The 19354-nt window shown below is 52.7% G+C and overlaps 1 protein-coding gene across 9 annotated transcripts in view; it reads right to left on the reverse strand.

Moving 5' to 3' along the window:
• Nucleotides 1–1615: 1615 nt before the first annotated feature.
• GATAD2A (GATA zinc finger domain containing 2A) overlaps nucleotides 1616–19354 on the reverse strand; it is a 102473-nt gene continuing 84734 nt past the window's right edge. For 6 of the 9 annotated variants that reach the window (XM_028162176.2, XM_057540234.1, XM_057540236.1 and 3 more), the window contains 10 exons: nucleotides 17631–17763; nucleotides 17396–17527; nucleotides 15464–15553; nucleotides 14300–14431; nucleotides 13982–14149; nucleotides 11631–11910; nucleotides 8889–9187; nucleotides 8068–8214; nucleotides 7641–7836; nucleotides 1616–5172 (listed from right to left, as the gene is read on the reverse strand). In XM_028162176.2, coding sequence (XP_028017977.1) covers nucleotides 5042–5172; nucleotides 7641–7836; nucleotides 8068–8214; nucleotides 8889–9187; nucleotides 11631–11910; nucleotides 13982–14149; nucleotides 14300–14431; nucleotides 15464–15553; nucleotides 17396–17527; nucleotides 17631–17763 — 1708 coding nt within the window. In that variant the 3' untranslated portion in view covers nucleotides 1616–5041. The remainder of the gene's footprint in view (nucleotides 5173–7640; nucleotides 7837–8067; nucleotides 8215–8888; nucleotides 9188–11630; nucleotides 11911–13981; nucleotides 14150–14299; nucleotides 14432–15463; nucleotides 15554–17395; nucleotides 17528–17630; nucleotides 17764–19354) is intronic. The other 3 variants (XM_057540235.1, XM_057540238.1, XM_057540239.1) reach the window with 3 other exon arrangements.

Raw genomic sequence — 19354 nt, forward strand, 5'->3', positions numbered from 1 at the left:
ATCTGGAGAGAGACCCCACAGGGTCTGGGGGAGACTGGGGGTTATTTTGCCTGTGATGAGGTTACTAGGTTTGGTGACAGTGGCTGTTGTCATTTGGGGTGTATGGGAAGCACCTCCCTAGGCCCTTATCCTACCTGCCTCCACCCGAGCCCCACAGTACCTGAGGAGGGTGGTCATTTATGGGTCTGACCATACCCCACCCCTGCTCCCTCACCCTCCATGGCTCTCAGGTGCCCTGGGGATTATGTGCCACCTCTCCCCTCACTCCCTTCAAATAGGCTGTGGCCCCAACCCCCTCATTTTGCAGAGGAAGAAACAGGCTAAGAAAGGGGAAATGACTTGCTCACTCAGAATAAAACCCACATCCTTTTCCCCTTGCCCCCAAAGTCCAGCCACACTACTCTCCTTTGTCCTCAACCTTCCTTGCTTGGTCTCACCTCCGAGGCTTTGCACAGGCTGCTCCCACTCCCTGCACCACTTTTCCCCTCCCTTCATGCAAGACTTGGCCTAAAAAGGTCACCTCCCATGATTCCCCATTCTTTCCCTCCTCACCCTTGTCTCAAGGTGTGATCCCAATGCCTGGGGCATGGCACATGCCTTTTTCTGTCCACTGATTGATCTGTGTAAGCAATGGGCCTGGGGTCCTCCTGCCTCACAGCCACACCCACAACTCAGTTCAGAGGGGACAAGGTCTCAGGGACCAGGGCTGGTGTCCCATTTGTTAGGTGGAGAAGATGCATGAGACTTGCCCTCCGTCCACGGAGGAGCTTGTGCCTAATCCAGCAAAGACTCACTTGAAGGCTGGCTGTGGAACCCCGGAAGTGGGCTTCTCTCAGCCAGTGTCGGGGTGTGGGGCACCAGTCAGTATGTGTCACGGGTGGAGGACAGGGTTGGGTTTAATTTCAGTCATGTCTTGTACCAGTTCTATGCCTTGCCCAGGCTAGTCATGGCCACTGGGGAGGCTGGAGGCAGAGATGCCCCAATAACAAGAAACAGCAAAATACATAAATAAATAAAAGCACCTAGGAAAACAGGGTGATGTTTACTGCACATTGGAATTCAACAAAGTGCTTACAAGTCTCATTTTTGTGAATAAAATTTTGAAACATTGTGTCAACCTCTGAAAACAAATATTCACCAGAAATTGTTCATTTCGGAGGCAGCCGGGTGGCTCCCACCCTCTGTGCTTATTAGAATCTACACCTGCAACATCATGTCCTGCAGCAGACACCCAATGCCATGCCAATCCAGAAAAGCCCACCACTCTGGGATGGAGGCTGGTGATGACTAGGAGCCAGGCCAATGGGCAAAACCCACTGCATTCTCACTGCACTCCCCCAGCGCTGTGGGTAAATGGGCCACAAAGCCCCAGGTTCTGGTGGAAATGGAGGCCCAGAAGCAAGGCTGCGGAACCCAGTTGGGAGAAAACTAAATACCCATGACAAGTGAGGCCTGAAAGAAGCCCAAGAAGCAGGTGTCCTCTCCTTTGCTTCCCCGTTAACAAAGGGTCACCCTGCTGTCCCTTCCCAAGTTTCCAAGCTGCCCCAAAGCCGCGACAAAAACGTGGGATACCAGGGCTGAGGGGACGAAAAAAAAAAAAAAAATACAGCCAACACATCATCCATTTCTTTATTGTCCTTCAGATTCTAAAACTTCCTCATGACACAATGTATAGCCATTGATTCCAGCGTCTTTGTTTACTGGAACTTCTGTTCCGGTTTGGTGGGAGATTTTTTTTTTAAACATTTATTATCAAAGACTTAGAGTCACAATAAATACAAGTGACAATCTCCTCCCCCCAACCAAAACAAACCACCTCCCAAATACCCTACACTAGTGTGACTATTATACTTTCTTTGTTAAGGATTATAAAACTTTAGCTGTCCTTTAAAAAAAAAAAAAAAGCTCAGTCCAAGTTCTTTAGGCAAACGCCATGTGCAGCATAACTAGGCATCGAAGAAAAACCCTACGGCAGAGCAGCAAGGACTGTCTTTCCCATTATTTACACCCCTGTGATGATAATGTATTATTTATATAGAAAACTCCTCCCCGTGTCTCTCCGCCCACAGGAGAGTGACTTGTGGGACACAGGAGCCACAGGATGCAGCAGGGGTGTACTGTCGCCTCTTTCATTCTCTCTGCACTGGAGTGAGCTTTTGCTTCCTGAAGATCTTATAGTACAGACAGGACCAGAGCCTCGCCCCGCCCCCCGCCCCCACGGGAAAGGCCACTCTTGACCTTGTCAAAGGTGTGGGTCCCAACAGTACACATGGGACACTGAGGACTGGAGTCCCCATGACATGGTCAGGATGGCCAGAGCCGTGGGCAGCTCCAAGTGGACGCACAGTTATCTGTGCGAGCATCCACGTGCACTCGGGCCCACAAAGGCAGCCACTTCAGATGGGGAAGTGAGCTTGGTGAACCCCACACCCGAGGCCACAGAACAGCTGACGTTTTGAATAGTTTCCAGTTGCCATCGGGGGTTCCTGTCACAGATTCCCGGGCAGTTACAATTGTCATTTGGGACTGGGGGCTCCCACATTCTCTGGTTCTCCTGGGAACCAGATCCTCCTACAAACCTACAAACTGGGAGCCTACAAACTCCCAGAACTGTAGCCAATTTTGAGGGGTGGGCTTTGGGGCTGGGAGAATACCCTTAATGTTACTATCCTTCCCGTATTCAGAGAGGTATTTAATGCCTTTTCTTGCAACATTATAAATTTCATCACAGAACCATGCACTTGAGGCTTATAGAAGTTACACTGCAAAGGGGAAATTAAAGGAAAAAAGGGGGGAGATAGAAGTTTTGAGACAGTAGAAATGAATAAAGATTAAGGCATCTCACCTTCTTGACCCCCTTTTAAAAAGCTACATTTATGTCACAGTATGTCCTACTATGGGAATGTTCCTGCAATGCTGAGCTGCAGGAGGCAGAGACAGGGTCAGGGCCCGGCCATCCCGTCCTCCGCCTGTGGCGGTCAGTTTGTACTGAACTCACAAGGCCTATTCAACAGCCTGGAGAAGTCTGGCCAGGTGAGGTGAGGAGAGGTGGTTCCTGAGCATAGTGGAGAGTGAGGTTCTGATGGGGACGGGGTTCGGGGCCAATGCAAGTGGCTCAGTTTGAGCCCTGGAGTCACAGACCCAGTCAACCCCCGCGGGGGTGCAACAACCGTGGTGCATCCCCAGTGCAGAGGTGACCTTGGCCCAGACGCCTGAGTTGCTGCATAGGACTGAGGTCAGTTTGCAGGGGAGGCCAGCGGGCACTCCTTCTGGGAGGATTTGGAAAATTTGGCCCATGTCATTGAAAAGAGAGAGCTAACAGCTCAGAGTAGTATAAGACAAGTATTTATTTGCCAGGCACACAGAAAAATGAGAGGAATAGAAATGCTTGCATACTCTTGATTTTTTGGTGTAAAAACACACCCTTCCCCGCTCCCCCACCCCTCCTGAAGGTCAATTTCCCCTCTCCCCCAAATCCCTGGATCTTGGAATGAAAGCCACCCTTCTCCTGCCCTCCCCTCCTCCTTCAGCCCATCTACATTATGTACTCAAAACAAAAATCAATGAGAAATTTAAGGTTTTACACAACAAAAAATTAGAACGCTTTGGAAAACTAGTTCTACGGCATGTCAAAAATGTCCTCTAAACACTGATAGTCACACAACATGGGAGGGGGCGGCGGCGGTTAAATGAGCCTTTATTAGAATGTTGCAGCAGTGTATTCGAAGAAGGTGGCCCTATAAAATAAGGATTTTAAATTAAGTCCCTAACTGCATGGATAGGAAAACCAGGGCTGGGGCCGAAGTGAGGAGCAGCATACCCCGTCTACACACGCGTGTGTGCGTATGCGTGACACCCTCACACCTGCACAGAGCTGGCCCATGTGCAGCACACACACAACAGCTTCTGCCTTTCCTCATGGACCGATTTTTAAGGAGTGGGAGAAACCAAAACACAACACAACTAAAAGCAGACCTGATCCTTTGTAAGACATTTCTGTAGACTCTAGGGGGGTTTAAAAAAAAAAAAAAAAAGTCTGAAGGCAAACCCTGGCAGCATGGCCCTGCTTTAAGGGAAGGTTCTAAACTAGACCCAAACATAAACCCTGAAGTCTGGGGGGGTACAGGGGCGCCTCCCCACCCAGACACACCTGACAGAAGCACAGGCCAGGGCTTCGGATGTTGTCCATCAAAGTAAGTAGGAAAAGAAAAGGAAAGAATTTAATAAAATAAACCACCACAACAAAAACCACAACAGCCAGCCCCTCCCAACTTCCCGCTCAGGCTCTGGATGTTGCTGCTGATTCTCTCCTCCCTACTCTGTTGACGGTTCTCAGCTTCCAGGATCCCGGGCTCTCTGGCTGGGTCTGGGTTGCAGTTTGTTCTTCTGCTTAAGTGTGGAAGGTAGGGGGTCTCCAGGACGAGCAGCAGCAGAGGCCTTCTGCTGGAGCAAGGGCTGGGTGGTCAGAGGCCCACCCTCCAGGGCATGGGGGCCGTGCTTGGCAGGGAACCCTGGGTCTGCACGGTTTACATTAAACTCCATCATCGTGAGGTGATTAAAAAAAATCTGTCAACCTAGAGATTGCCATGAAGGAAGGCAGTCAAAGATTAGGAGGCTAAGACAGAGGGAAAAGCAAAAACAAAACAGAATGCTCCGCTCAACTTCAGAAGCCCCGGGCGCCACCGCCCGAGCATGTCACAGTGTCTAGGGTGAGCCGTCCATGTGCCCTTCGGGGGGCCGAAGGAGAGGGCGAGGAGCAGAACCGGCCCCCAAGGTCCACTTTTCTGCTGGTGTTGGGCAAACTAAAGGCAAAGAAAGGAAGAAAGCCCATGGGAAAGGTCCCCAGTAATAATCCTGGTCCACCTGTGAAGTGGTCCCCCCACGTCGATGAGACTTTGCAGCCAAGATCGGAACTCTCACTTCCGCAGCGCGGCCGGCGCTTACTCGCCCTCTCGGGGAGCAGGGTGTCTTCCTGGGTGGAGGGTGGTGGGGCCAGGTGGGAGGGAGGAGGGAGCCTGTTCTCCACTGGGCCCGGCTCGCACTATTTCCACGTGGCCGACTGGGGGATGGAGCGTGGCGGGATCATGTCCAGGAGGTACTCCCGCTGGCGGTCCACAGCTGAGGAAGTCTTGTGCACCGCCAAGCTCGGGCTGACAAATGCAAGGGCCCCGCCTGCAACAGAACAGAGCAACAGGCCACAACAGCCCCAGTCAGGGGGAGGCACCTGGGAGGACCCCAGCCTCAGCTGGGCCCACTGAGCAAAGGTGGTTCAAATACCAGCCTTGAAGCTGAAGAGAATTTAATAACTCAATCGCTTTTACAATGTTCCCAGCCTCTGCCATGGTAACCTTACACGTGGGGCAATAATCAGAGATTCTGTCATCTACCAGAACTATGAAAACTGAGTTGTTTACTACAGTGCTATACAGAACACTGAAAAACTGCAAATGACTGAACTGTGCAACTGGGCAATCCAGTATGATGCAATACTATGCAGTCATTACAACTGATCCTGTCCTCAGTTTTTAATGATATGGTAACATTCTCTCATTAAAACATTAAGAGGGACACAGAATGCTAAATACAGCATGATCCCTCTGTAAGGCACTTCCTGTTTTTTATTATATATGTGCTGGCATTTACACACGTGTGACATGTGAGTGAAGAGGTGGAGGGGGGTTGGGGAGGAGAATCCTGAAGTGCAGCATTTGTTCTCCTGGGGTTGACAATGGCCACTGCCATTATCTTCTCTTTTTGTTTTCTCCAAATTTCCACGATGAACAAGTACCACTTTTTTTGGGGGGGGGTGGGGGGTGGGGGGGTGTGCTGCACGGTTTACAGGATCTTAGTTCCCCGACCAGGAACTGAACCCAGGCCCCAGCAGTGAAAGCGCCGAGTCCTAACCATTGGACCGCCAGGGAATTCCCCAAGTATCACACACCCACACCCACCCTGCCCCCCAACGCCCCACCAGCCTCCAACCAGCACACTTAGGTTTTGGGCTGGCCTGCGGGAAAGGACTGCCCTGGAGTCTCAGCTGCAGCAGGGACCAGAGTCGCTGTGTTACTCAGAAGTATTTTTGGTGGGTTAATATATTTTGTGGAATAAATGTTCCAAAGTCAAATGCACCACAGAACCCTCCCTGTGCATCCAAGGCCAGCACTCCAGAAACCTGCTGCTAGGTCCCGCCCAGAAAGCCACCATCCAGAAACCCAGGGCAACCAGGAGTGCAAGCAGAACTCCTCTAAGAAATGCTCCTCTTAAGCCATGACACTTTCATATCTAATCCCACAAATCGTTGAACACAGCAACTATTTATTCCTTCATATTCTTTCAAACGTTACCCTTAATATGACGTTTTCACATGGTACTATCACTGTGCGTACACGCATACTCTCATATTTGACTTTTCCCACTTATCTCATGTACTTTCAAATTTCCCAGAAAAAGAACTTCTGACCAGTCTATGAGTTCTTAGCTGTAATCTTAAACATGCTGAACAAAAGTATCTCTGGTTTGTTTACAAATGCTCTCTGCTCTCCAGGAGGGCCAGATTCTTCTGCAGTTGGATGAACTCCCCCGAGCTCACTCTCCTCTAGAAGGCTCTGACATTTGGGCATGTTTATAACTCATGGTCAGCTGTGTGCTAGCCGGCTTCTGTGTTTTGTTTCCACCAACAACCCAGACTTCCCAGTTCTGACTAGTGAGATGGATCTCATGATGGTGCCTCTTCTTCCTAGAGCAACCCCGGGGTGGGGGTGAGGAGGGAGATGGGACACTTGGTCCAATTAGACCTCTCACCCAACTCCTCCTCTCAGCTCTTTGTGCCTACATTTCACTGTCCAATTACTGACGGACACAAGACATATTTAACTTTCATCCTAAGGCCAGCACATAAATAATAAAAAACAGGACAAATGCTATGGGGGATGACCCAAGGACAACCCAGGGAAGGTAGGGCTGTGGCAGACTGGGGGATGACTACCTGAGGGTCTCCACCTCCCCTGGTTGTTCCTCAAATGCCATCTCCTCAGAGGCCTTTGTTGCCTACCTCAGTTGAAATCTCAGCCCCCGCCCAAGGGTCCCCCTCCTCCTGCCTGCTTTCACATTCTGTTTTGTACTTTGTACCATCTGACCTGTCTAAGCCAGAGGGGGTGGGAAGAGGGTGCCCAGAGAGCGGGGAATGAAGGACACTGGGTGAGCAAGAAATGAAGTCAGTGCGCCGCAAAAGGTATCAATACACTGTAACAGCAGAATCAGACATTCTCTATGGCAGGAAGGGAGAGGGGGTGAGTTGGCAAAATGAGCATCTATGCTCACAGGGTCCACTGACGGCGCGGGGGTGGGGGGCACTGCCTGAACGGGTTCTGTCCCCCATTTTGGGTCAAGAGCTGAGAGTCTGGGTATAGAGGGTGGAGACAGCGAGGGTGATTAGTATTTATCCAGGGCTGCCACTTGTTCAGGGCATCCTATTTAGTGAACAGAAGAGATGAAGCTGAAGAGTCTGAGGCAGCAGGTCTGCAGGTTCAGGGCCCTTTTGTGCCATTACCTGTGCGTGTGCACGTCTTGGTTAAAAATAAGGAAGGGATGGACCCAACCCCAGCAAGGTTCCTACTCCGAGCCCCATAGCGTCTGCCCACCTGTACTCAGGGGCGCCTTCTTCCAGTTGGAGGTGGCATTGCCCTTGCCAGCGCTCACGGCTCTCTCGGAATGTCTGCCGGTCCTGCTAACGAGGGCTGTGGCCGAGGCTGCATTCTGCAGTTTGGGTGACTGGCTGAACGTGTGCAGGATGCCTCGGGGCGTTGTGGCCGAGCCCCGGGACAGCTGGCTGGAGGCCTACAGTGGAGAGAGGGTGCAACAGCTCGTGTGGGGAAGGGGACAACAGAGGGCAAGATGCTCAGCGCAGCCGCTCCTTGCTCTGGCTGACCTCTTCCCACCCACACGGGATCCCTGAAGTCCAAAATCAGGAGACTAGGTAAGTTACACTGAGGCGGGAGGGTAGGAGGAAGGGAAAGAGAGAGAGAGACACACAGACAGACACAGGCAGTGTGACAGTCGGCGACTGACGTGGTCACGGTCTGGGATGTGAGGGCCGGTTGGTGGTTCGGTGCAGGGGGCTCCCGGCACCGCAGTTCTGACCTGTAGCACAGCCCCGTTACTCCAGTCGCGGGCCTCTCCTGAGCGGAACGCCAACTTACGCCGGGGTTTTATGACCTACACAAACGGGGGTTGAAATCGAGGTCAGCACTGTCCAGAGTCTGGCCAAGGGTGACCTAGAGTGACCAAAGGGCAGCAGCTATGGCCACTTGAGGCCCAGTCCCCACAGGATAGGCATTTCCTGAGGGCAGCGCAGCCACCCACTACGTAGGGATCTTGAGAAGATGTGTTTATTAGTGAATTACAAATGACTTCCAAGGACACAAAAAATTGCCAACAGGGAGCTTTGGGTCTATAGGGGGTGGGAAAGCAGAGCATTATAAAAAAAAAAAAAAAAAAGCAGCCAAAAAAACTTGATTTCAAACTTGCTTCTCTCCTTAATTTAGCTAGAACATTTCTTCCAAACGCCCCTTTTGTATCTCAATGTGGCTTTCAGAAAAGTCCTTTTAAACAAGAAGTGCTTGTCAGCCGGCACACTGCGAGTGAAAGCTACAAAATCTAAAGAAACTGCAAATTAGTATTTTCACCACCAAACACCACCATTAAATGCAATTTAGATGCACAAGTTAACAACCAGGCAGATGATCGCCGAGTGTGGGAGAGAATGTCTGAACATCCTGCCTGCTAGCGACAACTCCCTGCCAAGGGAACGAGGCCCCTCTCCTGGAAGGCGAGGCCACCCAGCCCATGCTCCCAGGCCACAGCCCTGGCTCCCATACCAGGACTCTCACCTGCTTCAGCGCAGGGTGTGGGGCGGCAGCAGGCTCGGCCTTGGCCTGCGCGGGGGCGGCGCCCTGCTGTAGGAGGCGCTGCTCGATCTCCTGCTCCTGCTGTAGCGCCTTCACGAAGGCGGCCTTCAGGCGGCTCGTATGCTCCACCTTGAGTGCCTTCTTCTGGTTGGACGCCATGCAGTTCTCGCACATGATGGCGCCGCCCTTCTCCTCCCGCCAGCGGCACGTGAAGTCCGTCTTGCACTGTACACACATGTAGGGCTCCCGGGACAGCACAACGGCGGCTGACATCCTGCCCGCTGCAGGGAGAGATGGGTGTGCCGCACGTCAGAGGAACAGGAACACCACAGTAGGAGCCCGGACCACCCCCAGGTGGGATATGGATGAGGGCAGAGCAGGGGCAGCACCCTGGGCCATGTGGCCCAACTGGCATCAGGACACCAAAGCCTCAGTCAGTGTTCGTTAGGCAAACACATATTGGGTGCCAACTGTGTGCGGGCACTGGGCCAGCCTCGGGAGGCTTTGCTGGCAGAAGCAAAGTTGAAGCACTTTAGAAAACACTGTGAGTTAGGCACTCTTGATACCAACTCTCAAAGACATCAGGGCTGTCAGCTTGGCATCTCCCAGTCATCTTTCCTACCCACAGTGCAGACATTTCCAACCCTCCCGTACTGCGTCACCAGTGGAGAGGAGATGGTGACCACTCGAGGCCCCACCTTGTGGTGACCGGCACCCTTGCTAGTGGGTGAGTTAGCAGAGGACTAGTCATCTAGGCGAGTGCTTATGCCGACAGGCACTGTGCCTGGTGCCTTGTGGGTATCAGTGTGTCTAATTCTCACAACAAACTTCTGAGGGGCACCCCCCACCCCACTGTCCTGAGGAAGAAACTGAGGCCAAGGAGCTGAAGTGACCTGTGCACGGCTGGTCAGTGGCAGGGCCAGGACACATACCCGGCTGCCCTGGGAAATGGGAACTCGGTGGCTCCTTGATCAGCTACAGGAGGGGTGACTGGGGAAGCCACAAAAAGCACCTGCTGAGGTGTGGGGTCGATACTTTCTTCAATGTATATATGTTTGCCATCCAATGTGCAGTAAGGGGTACCTTTTGCACTCTGTTCCTATCTTTTCTGTGTCCAGCACTCCTGAGTTTAATTGCCTCTTGGCATTATGGACCATGATGCCGAGAGACCCTTAGCCTCCCCATCCCGCCTTGGGCCTGGCCGAGCTGCCCCTAACTGCTGAGGGGCTGTGCAGGATCTGACTCTAGTGGGGGTACCTGTCACTCCACGGAGCAGATGGGATGTTGCCTGCCCAAGGCTCAGGGGTCTACACTGGGCCCCCAGTTCCAGCCCCCACCCTACAGCTAACATGCTCTGGTAACAAGAGCACTTCTGCTTCCACACATCCAACCCCAGAGGATGGGGTACCTGCTTCCCAGGCAGCTGCGGCCTGCATGACCAGCGCCAGAACAGACACACCAGCGCAGGGCTGCACTCAGTGTCCACCTGTGGCTCTGCGAAATGTCAAGAGACACCTCAAGCAGGACTCAGAGCCTCCTCCCACAGTTAGGTCCTGTTTTTTGACAACAGGAGAGGGTGACTGACCCCTGATGAGAACACGCGGAGACAGACTGGTCTGGGAGAGCGGGTGCCCAGCACAGGCAAGCGTACGACGGGCAGGCATCGCCTCCTGACTCAGGCCTCCTGCCTGCCGCACTGCACTGGCCTTATAGCAGCTTTTTTTGCCAACTTAATCTCATCATAAAGGAGTCACTGAAGGGATCCAGACACATCCAGGCTGTGTCAGAGCCCACATCTCTCCCCACTGGGCCTGGCTCTGGTGCCCCACAGTCGCTCAGGTGGAGTCCACCTGGCCATCCCCTGCCCTGAAAAGGTTACGGCTCTGCCTCCTCCTCAGCTCTGAGCATCTGACGAGATCACGTGGGGCGGGGATTCAGGCTGGCTGCCTAATAAATGCCACCACGAACTCAATCTAAGGGCAGAAAGTCCTCAGTTCAGCATCTGCTGGAGGCTCCCAAAGGGCCAACCTGACCTCCCACCTTTCAGTATCGTTTTTGCTCACTACCTTATATATACTCTTTTATTCCTAAAACCTCCTAACATGCAGGTGTGCTTTCCAAACTACTTCCAAGGAGGGTAATACAATGAGCCTGGCCCGGGCATAGGTGTCCCTCTCCCACTTTGGGGACTAAGAGCACTCAAGGCTCTGCAAAGTTCCACCTTTGCCCAACTCTCAGAAGTGGCCCCATCAGAAAGAAGGCGCCTATCGTACGTTTAAGGAATTATCTAGGGCGGGAGGGAGAAATCAGGAGATTGGGACTGACATGTAAACACTACTATACATAAAACAGATAACTGACAAGGACCTACTGTATAGCACAGAGAACTCTACTCAATATTCTGTAATGACCTATATGGGAATAGAATCTAAAAAAGAGTGGATATATGCATATGTATAACTGATTCACTCTGCTATACTCCTGAAACGAACACAACATTGTAAATCAACTATACTCCAATAAAAATTAAAAAAAAAAAAGAAAGAAATTATCTAAACTTCACAGCAAGCAAATAACTAATGACAGGATGTCATCCACAATGTGCCCCACAGCTGTGGGTACACAGCAGACATGCCAACATGTGCTATGCATGGAAAACAAATTCCATGATGGAAACTTCAGCAGCAAGAGACAAAAACGGCCCCAGGCCTAGGGCCTCCTCACCTTGCGTCTCCAGCAGGTTCTGCACCACCTCCTCCAGGCCGACCAGGTAGATGAATTCGTTGTTGGCAGCGCTGGGTAAGAAGTTCATCTCAGGGGCGGGGGGCTTGGGTGGGGGGATTTCAAGCAGCGTCTTCTCCAGCTGTTTGCGCAGTGCAAGCTTGGCGGCTGCCTGTCGACTGGCTGGAGAATCAGCAGAGGTGACCACGGAGGTCACGCTGGTGGGGGTGGAGTTGGCCTGAGCAGAAGTGGCTGTCGTTCCTTTCAGCGATGCTGGGGAGGGCTTTTGGGAGACAATGACCTGGTCAGGGTGCTTGAGGCGCCCACCCTGAGGAGAGCCCAACCACGGCACCCACAGCCCAGGTCGGCACCATTAGCTACACTAAGTCCTTATAAAAGTAGCTCCAGGTCAGCACCATTAGCTATACTGACAAATCCTTATAAAAGTAACTCAGGACTTCCCTGGTGGCGCAGTGGTTAAGAATCCGCCTGCCAATGCAAGGGCCACGGCTTCGAGCCCTGGTCCGGGAAGATCCCACATGCCGCGGAGCAACTGAGCCCGTGAGCCACAACTACTGAAGCCCGCACACCTAGAGCCCGTGCTCTGCAACAAGAGAAGCCACCACAATGAGAAGCCCCCACTCGCTGAAACTAGAGAAAGCCCGCGCGCAGCAACGAAGACCCAATGCAGCCAAAAATAAAAAAAAAATTTTTTAAGTAAAAAGTAACTCAGAGCTGCTTCACATCAACAAGCAACAGGAAAAGCGGCATTAAGCTAATTGCTCTATGAGATGACCAATCTTATAAATACACTTGTTGAGGTTTAGCTGATATCCAATTAACTTTAAAATCTGTAATTTGCTACACTTTGCCACCTGAGGACACCCATGAAGCCATCACCATGACAGTGGGTAGCCCCTTGGCAACCGTCCCCCACCCAGGCAGCATGGCAACTGTCCTGTCACTATGGCCTGGCTCTCCTCCCAGCACAGGTCTGGGTGGCCTCCTTCCTCAAAAGGTTGCAAAGGTGGCTCACCGTGGCATCAACGGCATTTCCCTCATGAGCATCTTTGTGTGCCCCTGCACTTCACCTTTCCTGATCCTCACTGCTCCTGCATTACTTATCATCTTCTGGACCCCAGTGGCTGACCCTCCACCATCTCCTTGTTCCAGACCACTTGCCGCCCAACATTATCAAATGCTCCCCCCCCCCAAACTTGGAGCTGACCATGCCAGTGCCCTTAGCTTTGTGGCACTGAAGACCATTCTGGAAATCGAAGGAAAGCTGTGCACACCATCTCCAGAAAAATACACACACCTGACAACTTGTATGTAACACATCATGGGGCTCAGGGAGCCCAGGACGGTTGCCCAGACCCCACCCATGGGGTCTCCACAGCGGAGCAAAACTCCCCACCATAGAGGATGCCATCACAGCACCTTGGCCTGTCCACTCCAGCCTCTGACCAGCCAGTTCCTCCCTGTCCCTTTTGCAGGCTCCCCTGGCCCCACAGGGAGCACAGCCACAGGATCCACCACTGCCTGCCTGGTTCCCATCCGCATGGCATGAGAACAGGGTATGGTACACGGTAGTAATTTGATCCGAGTTTATGGTGTGGATGAAACTGCCTGTCCAGGATGTCCCCATTTGGGTGGCAAGACTGTACTTGAACCTGACTTTAGAAGAGGCAGGGACGCTGTCCAGAGCCCTGCTGGCCATGATCTTATCTGAGAAAGGCGGGCAAGGATGCACCATGCCAAAGGAGGAAGAGAAGCTAACTTGCACATCAACAAAAGCCCTTGCAAACCCAGTAATTTTATCTGTCAATGAGGATCATGCTTCGGCCTGCCTGCCCCTGGTCTCATGCTTCGGCCTGCCCGCCCCTGGTCCCATCTTCCCCGCTCTGTTGGGTGGCGACAAACCCTCCCCATTTCAGAGGCTCTGTACAGAGGTGAAGGGATGCACGGCTAAGAATAGATGCACGGGTGCTGAAAGGACATTTGCAGACATTCTCCACACGTTTGTGCCTGTAGAGGGGGAGGGTGCGGAGCGCTCTGGTGCCCCACCCTGAGCCTTCCCGTATCTCAGCTCAGATCTCCACCCCTCCCACTCTCGGCAGCTATCCACCTCTGCTAGATGGCAGTTGGCAACATAAGACTACTGCCCATGACTTTCATGCCCCAACTAGCTCCAAGGAGCTACAGTACCACTGTCTGTGGGGCTGGATTATCCAAGACCTCACCTGGCTCCAAGGAAGCAGGCAAGTCACGCCAAGCCACCCTGGAGACATGACTGGGTCCCAGGACTGTGCGCCATCAGAGGGGCAGCTGCGGGGCACACACATGACCCTCACCTGTGGGATGTTGACGAGCAGACTAGTGTTGGGGACGTTGGCGACGCGGATGAGGCCCTGCTGGATGATCCTCTGTCCCTGAATTTGCACACTGGGCACAGATGCCCGGGGAGCCAGGAGGAGCGGTGGTGGCCCCGTGCTGGAATGTTGTCTGATGTTGTGGATCTGCTGTCAGGGTGAGGTGGGGGGAGACAAGGCAATGAGAGGGACGACAGAGGGCGCCACAGGGAAAGAGCCCCCAACCTGAGAACTAGGAAGGCTCATTCTCGAGAGGTGGAGGGCTGCCTGGGGCTTCCCTTAAGCCCTCGCTCTGCTCACCTGGGCCCCCCTGACGAGTGGGGGCATGACGACCTGCGAGCTCGCCTGTGGCCCTAACTTCGAGGACGTCTGCTGCCCGCCACGGACCAGGGGTGGTGGGATGACACTGCCAGGCATCCGAGTTGAAGAGGTCTGTCAACAACACCAACCCTCAGATCTTACATGACTTTTTAAACAAACAGGTTTGCTGTTTTTGTAAAAGCACATACTCATTACCCAAAAAAAGGTGATGGGGGAGGAGAAAGGGCAAGCTGGGACGAAGTGAGAGAGTGGCACGGACATATATGCACTACCAAATGTAAAACAGATAGCTAGTGGGAAGCGGCCGCATAGCATAGGGAGATCAGCTCGGGGCTTTGTGACCACCTAGAGGGGTGCGATAAGGAGGGTGGGAGGGAGACACAAGAGGGAGGGGATATGGGGATATACGTATACGTATAGCTGATTCACTTCGTTATACAGCAGCAAGTAACACAGCATTGTAAAGCAATTATACTCCAATAAAGATGTTTAAAAAAAAAAGATTAAAAAAAAATTTAAATGTCAAAAAAAAAAAAAAGGTGGTGGCAGAGAAAATAAAAGCTAAAATGCCTATTTATTCAAAACACAGAAGAACCAGGAACAGACTCTGACAAGAGCCACGCCAACCTGGGCTCACTCAGGCTCACTCAGGACTCGGGCCCCACCGCAGCAAGAGTCCAGCTAACTGGGACCAGTACCACCTGCCTGCTGGCCTGAGCTGGGGGTTCAGGCCTGTTTGAGGGGAGGTGGCCCCTGGCCTGACCTCTGTCCTATGGCTGGAAGTGGGAGATCTGCCCATCTCACCCCGTGGGCAGAGGAGGCTGTGAGCCAGGCTGGGACAATGCCCCGCTGGGCCCCCCAGCTGCCCTCAGAGAGTCAGGCTGAAGGGAGCCCAGTCTGCCTAGGACCTTGGTCCTCTCTCCAGTCTCTCTAGGGGTGGTCATGGGAGGGGTCCTCCGAGAGTCTGTGTGATTTGTTTAAGATGTCAACAGGGGCCTGGGTTGGGTATGGGAACACAAGCATGCTTTATTTTTTGGGCTCCCACCAGAAGGCCTCATTCTAGTCTAATCAGAAGGAACGAGCGGCCTTTTGCAGAAACTGGATCAGGGCTGCTCAGGAGCATGATGCAGAGGGAACACTGACCTGAAGTGATGGCTTGCTGGAAGGAATGTTCTGGGTGCCCCGTACAAGCGGGGGAGGGGTGGTCACAGAGCTCCCAGTGGAGCCTGCGGGCTGCAAGAGAGCAGGACATGCAGGAGATGAGAGGGCCACCAACCCTGCTCCTCCCACACGTAATTCTGACAGAAGAGCATTGCTTTTCTTCCTCTTCAAAAGGCATCAGGCTCTCAAAGGTTCTGCTTCCCGCCTGCCACGTTCCTTGCAGCAGGAATTGACATGTTTGAAACAGATAAAGGGGATTTCCCTGGTGGTCCAGTGGTTAAGACTCCGGGCTCCCAATGCAGGGGGCCCGGGGTTTGATCCCTGGTCAGGGAACAAGATCCCGCATGCCGCACCTAAGAGCCCACATGCCACAACGAAGATCCCGCGTGCCGCAACTAAGACCCAGCACAGCCAGATAGATAGATAGACACGTGAATAAATAAACAAACAAATAAATACAATAAACAAAGGAAAGATTTTCCAGCACCCTTTACCCCACCCCCCCGCCCCAGGGTGCTTGGCATCACTGTGGTTCAGGTGCCATCTCTGCCCTCCAGGGGACAAAAAAGGCTGGTGGTAGAGGCTGAGGTGAAGGACCCTGGGCTTAGACAGGTTAATCCCAACCCTGGTGAGAAAATGTTGGGTCCAGGCACTTTTTTTTTCTTTTTTCAAAAAAGATTTATTTATTTATTTTTGGCTGCATTGGGTCTTAGCTGCGGCACGCAGGATCTTCGCTGAGGCATGCGGGATCTTTCATTGCGGCGTGGGGGCTTCTCTCTAGTTGTGGCGTGTAGGTTTTCTCTTCTCTAGTTGTGGCACACGGGGTCCAGAGCGCGTGGGCTCTGTAGTCTGCAGCACGCAGGGTTGAGGCATGCGAGCTCAGTAGTTGTGGTGCATGGGCCTAGCTGTCCCGCTGCATGAGGGATCTTAGTTCCCTGACCAGGGATCAAACCCACGTCTCCTGCATTGCAAGGAGGATTCTTCACTACTGGACCACTGGGGAAATCCCCAGGCACTTCTTAAAGTCACATATTCCACCAGAAAAGGGACACTGACAGACCTGGTTCACATCATCAATTCTTAAGCAATCAACAAGGAAACAAGTAATGAGCAGGCTCTGTCCATCAGGATATTAACAGACGCCAGGCTTGGTCCACTTGTTTACCAGGTGGGGGTGGGGGCTCAAGCAAATCCCCAAGTCTGACCAGAGAGCGTCCCCCTGTCCTGCTCCCTTAAGGGGACACATGTTCTACACACTGTACTGCCTGAAATGCATTTACTTTCTGGTTCACTAAGAGAGTGGTTAGAATATAAGGAAGGGTAGTTTTGTCACCGACCAGGAACCTTCCCAGAATGGGACACCAAAAAAGGACAAAACAAACTTGACCTTGCCTTACATGGTAAGGTGCATTTAGAAGCAGCACAAGGAGCCTGAGGCATCAGGGGAGGTTAACAGGAGAAGCTCTGGGGCCGGGCTATGGTGCACCCTGTGGCATTCAGCAATCTGTCCACAAAACCACAGCGGCCCCTGCTGGCCAGCACATTCATCCACAGGGCCGAAGGCCTTTCTGAAAAGGGGTCTGAGACAGAGCTGTGCTTCCAGCACCGTCAAAGATGCCTGCTCTCCATTTCCTTGATGGAGCCTACAGGGAATGAGGTTTACATACTCAGATCCAGAATATACTAGACCAAAACGTACTCTGATATACTCTAAGCTAAATCCAAAACATGAACTTGAGTCTGCAAATTTCCAATTCAGACCCTGTCCCTACACCCCTGAGGAAACCTGACCCCTCATGACCAGTCTTTCTGGCTCCTGGGGCAGCGGTGGGCCAAGGAAATGACCATGGCTTTCTGTCCCTGGTTCTAAACGGCTCTCACTGACCACTGAGGAGGGAACAGACGCGCACATACCTTCTGGGTGGTAGTTTCCTTTTGTATTTGACTCTGCCGCAACTTTTTCAATAAAACGAGTTTTGCTTCTTCTAATCTTAACTCTTCTTTTAGTTGCTTAATCATCCTTTCTCGTTCTTCAGGACTGCTTTTCTACAAGGGCAAGAGAACAAGGGTTGAGGGGGAGGGCTGGGGGCCGGCGAACACAGGCTGTTCCACTGCCGAGATGGTTCCCCAGCATGGGGACAAGGCTCACCATAAGGGCCTCAGTGCTGGTCTCCTTCAAGGCATCCTCGGTCAGCCCATTCACCCTCGGGCTCGCAGGCTGCTCGTTGTCAGAGAGTACGATCACGTCGGGCGAAGGGGCTCTCCTCTCGGACTTCATGTCACTGTGGAACAGGAACAGTGGCAGGTTACTACCAGAGCGTCCCGACTGCGCTGGACAGCGTCCCCTAGAGCCCCGCCCCACACCCCGCAGATGCCTGGATTCAGACGCAGACACAGCAAGGTGGCAGCAAGCAGGGCTGCCTCACCAGACCTCCCCACCACCTGCCCACCCAGGCTGCCTTCTCTCACCACACTCACCACGGGGCACTCAAATCTGCCAGTTTGCGGCTGAGCCCTTCAAGAGCCGGGACTGTTCTTGGTAACCACTTCTGTGTCCCCCGGGCTGAGGACACCTACGTGTCTGAAGGTGACACAGTCATTTTGAAAAACACCATGGCTCCTATCTCTACCACGTAGCTCAGTACTGAATAAAAACACTGGGTCCTGAATCTTGGGCCTCTGGCTGGGGCTCCTACCTGCCCGTGTTGGAAGCCACCTGATGGGGCATCCAGCCCCCACGCAAATCAGCCTTTCTTTGCTAAACCCAGACTCGCTGACAGCCCTCACTCGGACAGCCCACCTGCCCGTCCCCAGGAGACAGAAGGGCTGATGCACATGTTGTCGGCCTACATTCTAGCTCCCCAGCATGGGGTGTCACCACCTCACAAGGTGGCCAAGGCTGCCTGCTGGATAGTCCTTCCTGGGCTACACGTGGCCTCTTCACCCTGCCAGTGGCAATGTAGCGGTAGTGGCTGCATGTTTTGAAACCGACTGGAACATGGAACACATTTTCTCTCACAGATCTGGATACTTTCCACCCACCTGATCCGCTTACAAACTAGTTCCCAGCCACCTCTGCGCATTACCCTCTGCCCTCTTACGCCAACCCTACCGCCCAAGTCCCCTAGGACATACATGCACATCTAGTGATGCTGGACTTCTGCACTGGCATTGCTGACCCCACATATAAGGACCAACGGGTCCCACAGATGGTGCTGAGCCCCGAACCAAGCAGCTCTGTTTGCTGAGGGTGCAACGTAAACTTTCCCTTGAGATCTGGCCTCAGCATTTGTGTCGAAGGAATCAAATCCTTCTATCAGCAGGAAAACCAGCCAAGGACTGAATGTGTCCGCTAGGTGGCACTGTGACCCAAAGAACAAACTCGATGAAGTTAACTGGGAGTAACAGCTCAAAGTTATCCCATTTCTTCCAGCTGAGCGGGGAGAGAGTTATAGATGGAGAACTGGTGTTTTAACAGCCCACTGAACTGCCCTTTCGATTCCCAGAGTGAGCTGTGTCTTCAGGGAAGGATGGGCACAGGGGACCAGACACTGCATTCCCTAACTCCCCTAGCCCCTCAACCCGCAGTGTGCTCCCCAGGCCCCTCCTAATCCCACCTCCTAGAGCGGCATGGCTGCTGCACCTCAACAATCCCAGCCCTGATCCGATTTAACCAGCACAGCTGCTGGATGGTCTTCCAGACAAGAGACCAGGAGAGTGAACAAAAACAGGCTTCCATTTCAAGGTACAGAATCCCATCACTGTGGTTATCAGCCCACGTTCTCAAGTCCAGAAATTGGCTGGCTGTCTATAAAGTAACCCGGGATGTCTCACTAGAGCCTCATCAAACTAAAAACCAATGCAATTCGGGAA

Source organism: Balaenoptera acutorostrata, chromosome 2 (assembly GCF_949987535.1).
Source record: "Balaenoptera acutorostrata chromosome 2, mBalAcu1.1, whole genome shotgun sequence".
Classification (NCBI taxonomy): domain Eukaryota; kingdom Metazoa; phylum Chordata; class Mammalia; order Artiodactyla; family Balaenopteridae; genus Balaenoptera; species Balaenoptera acutorostrata.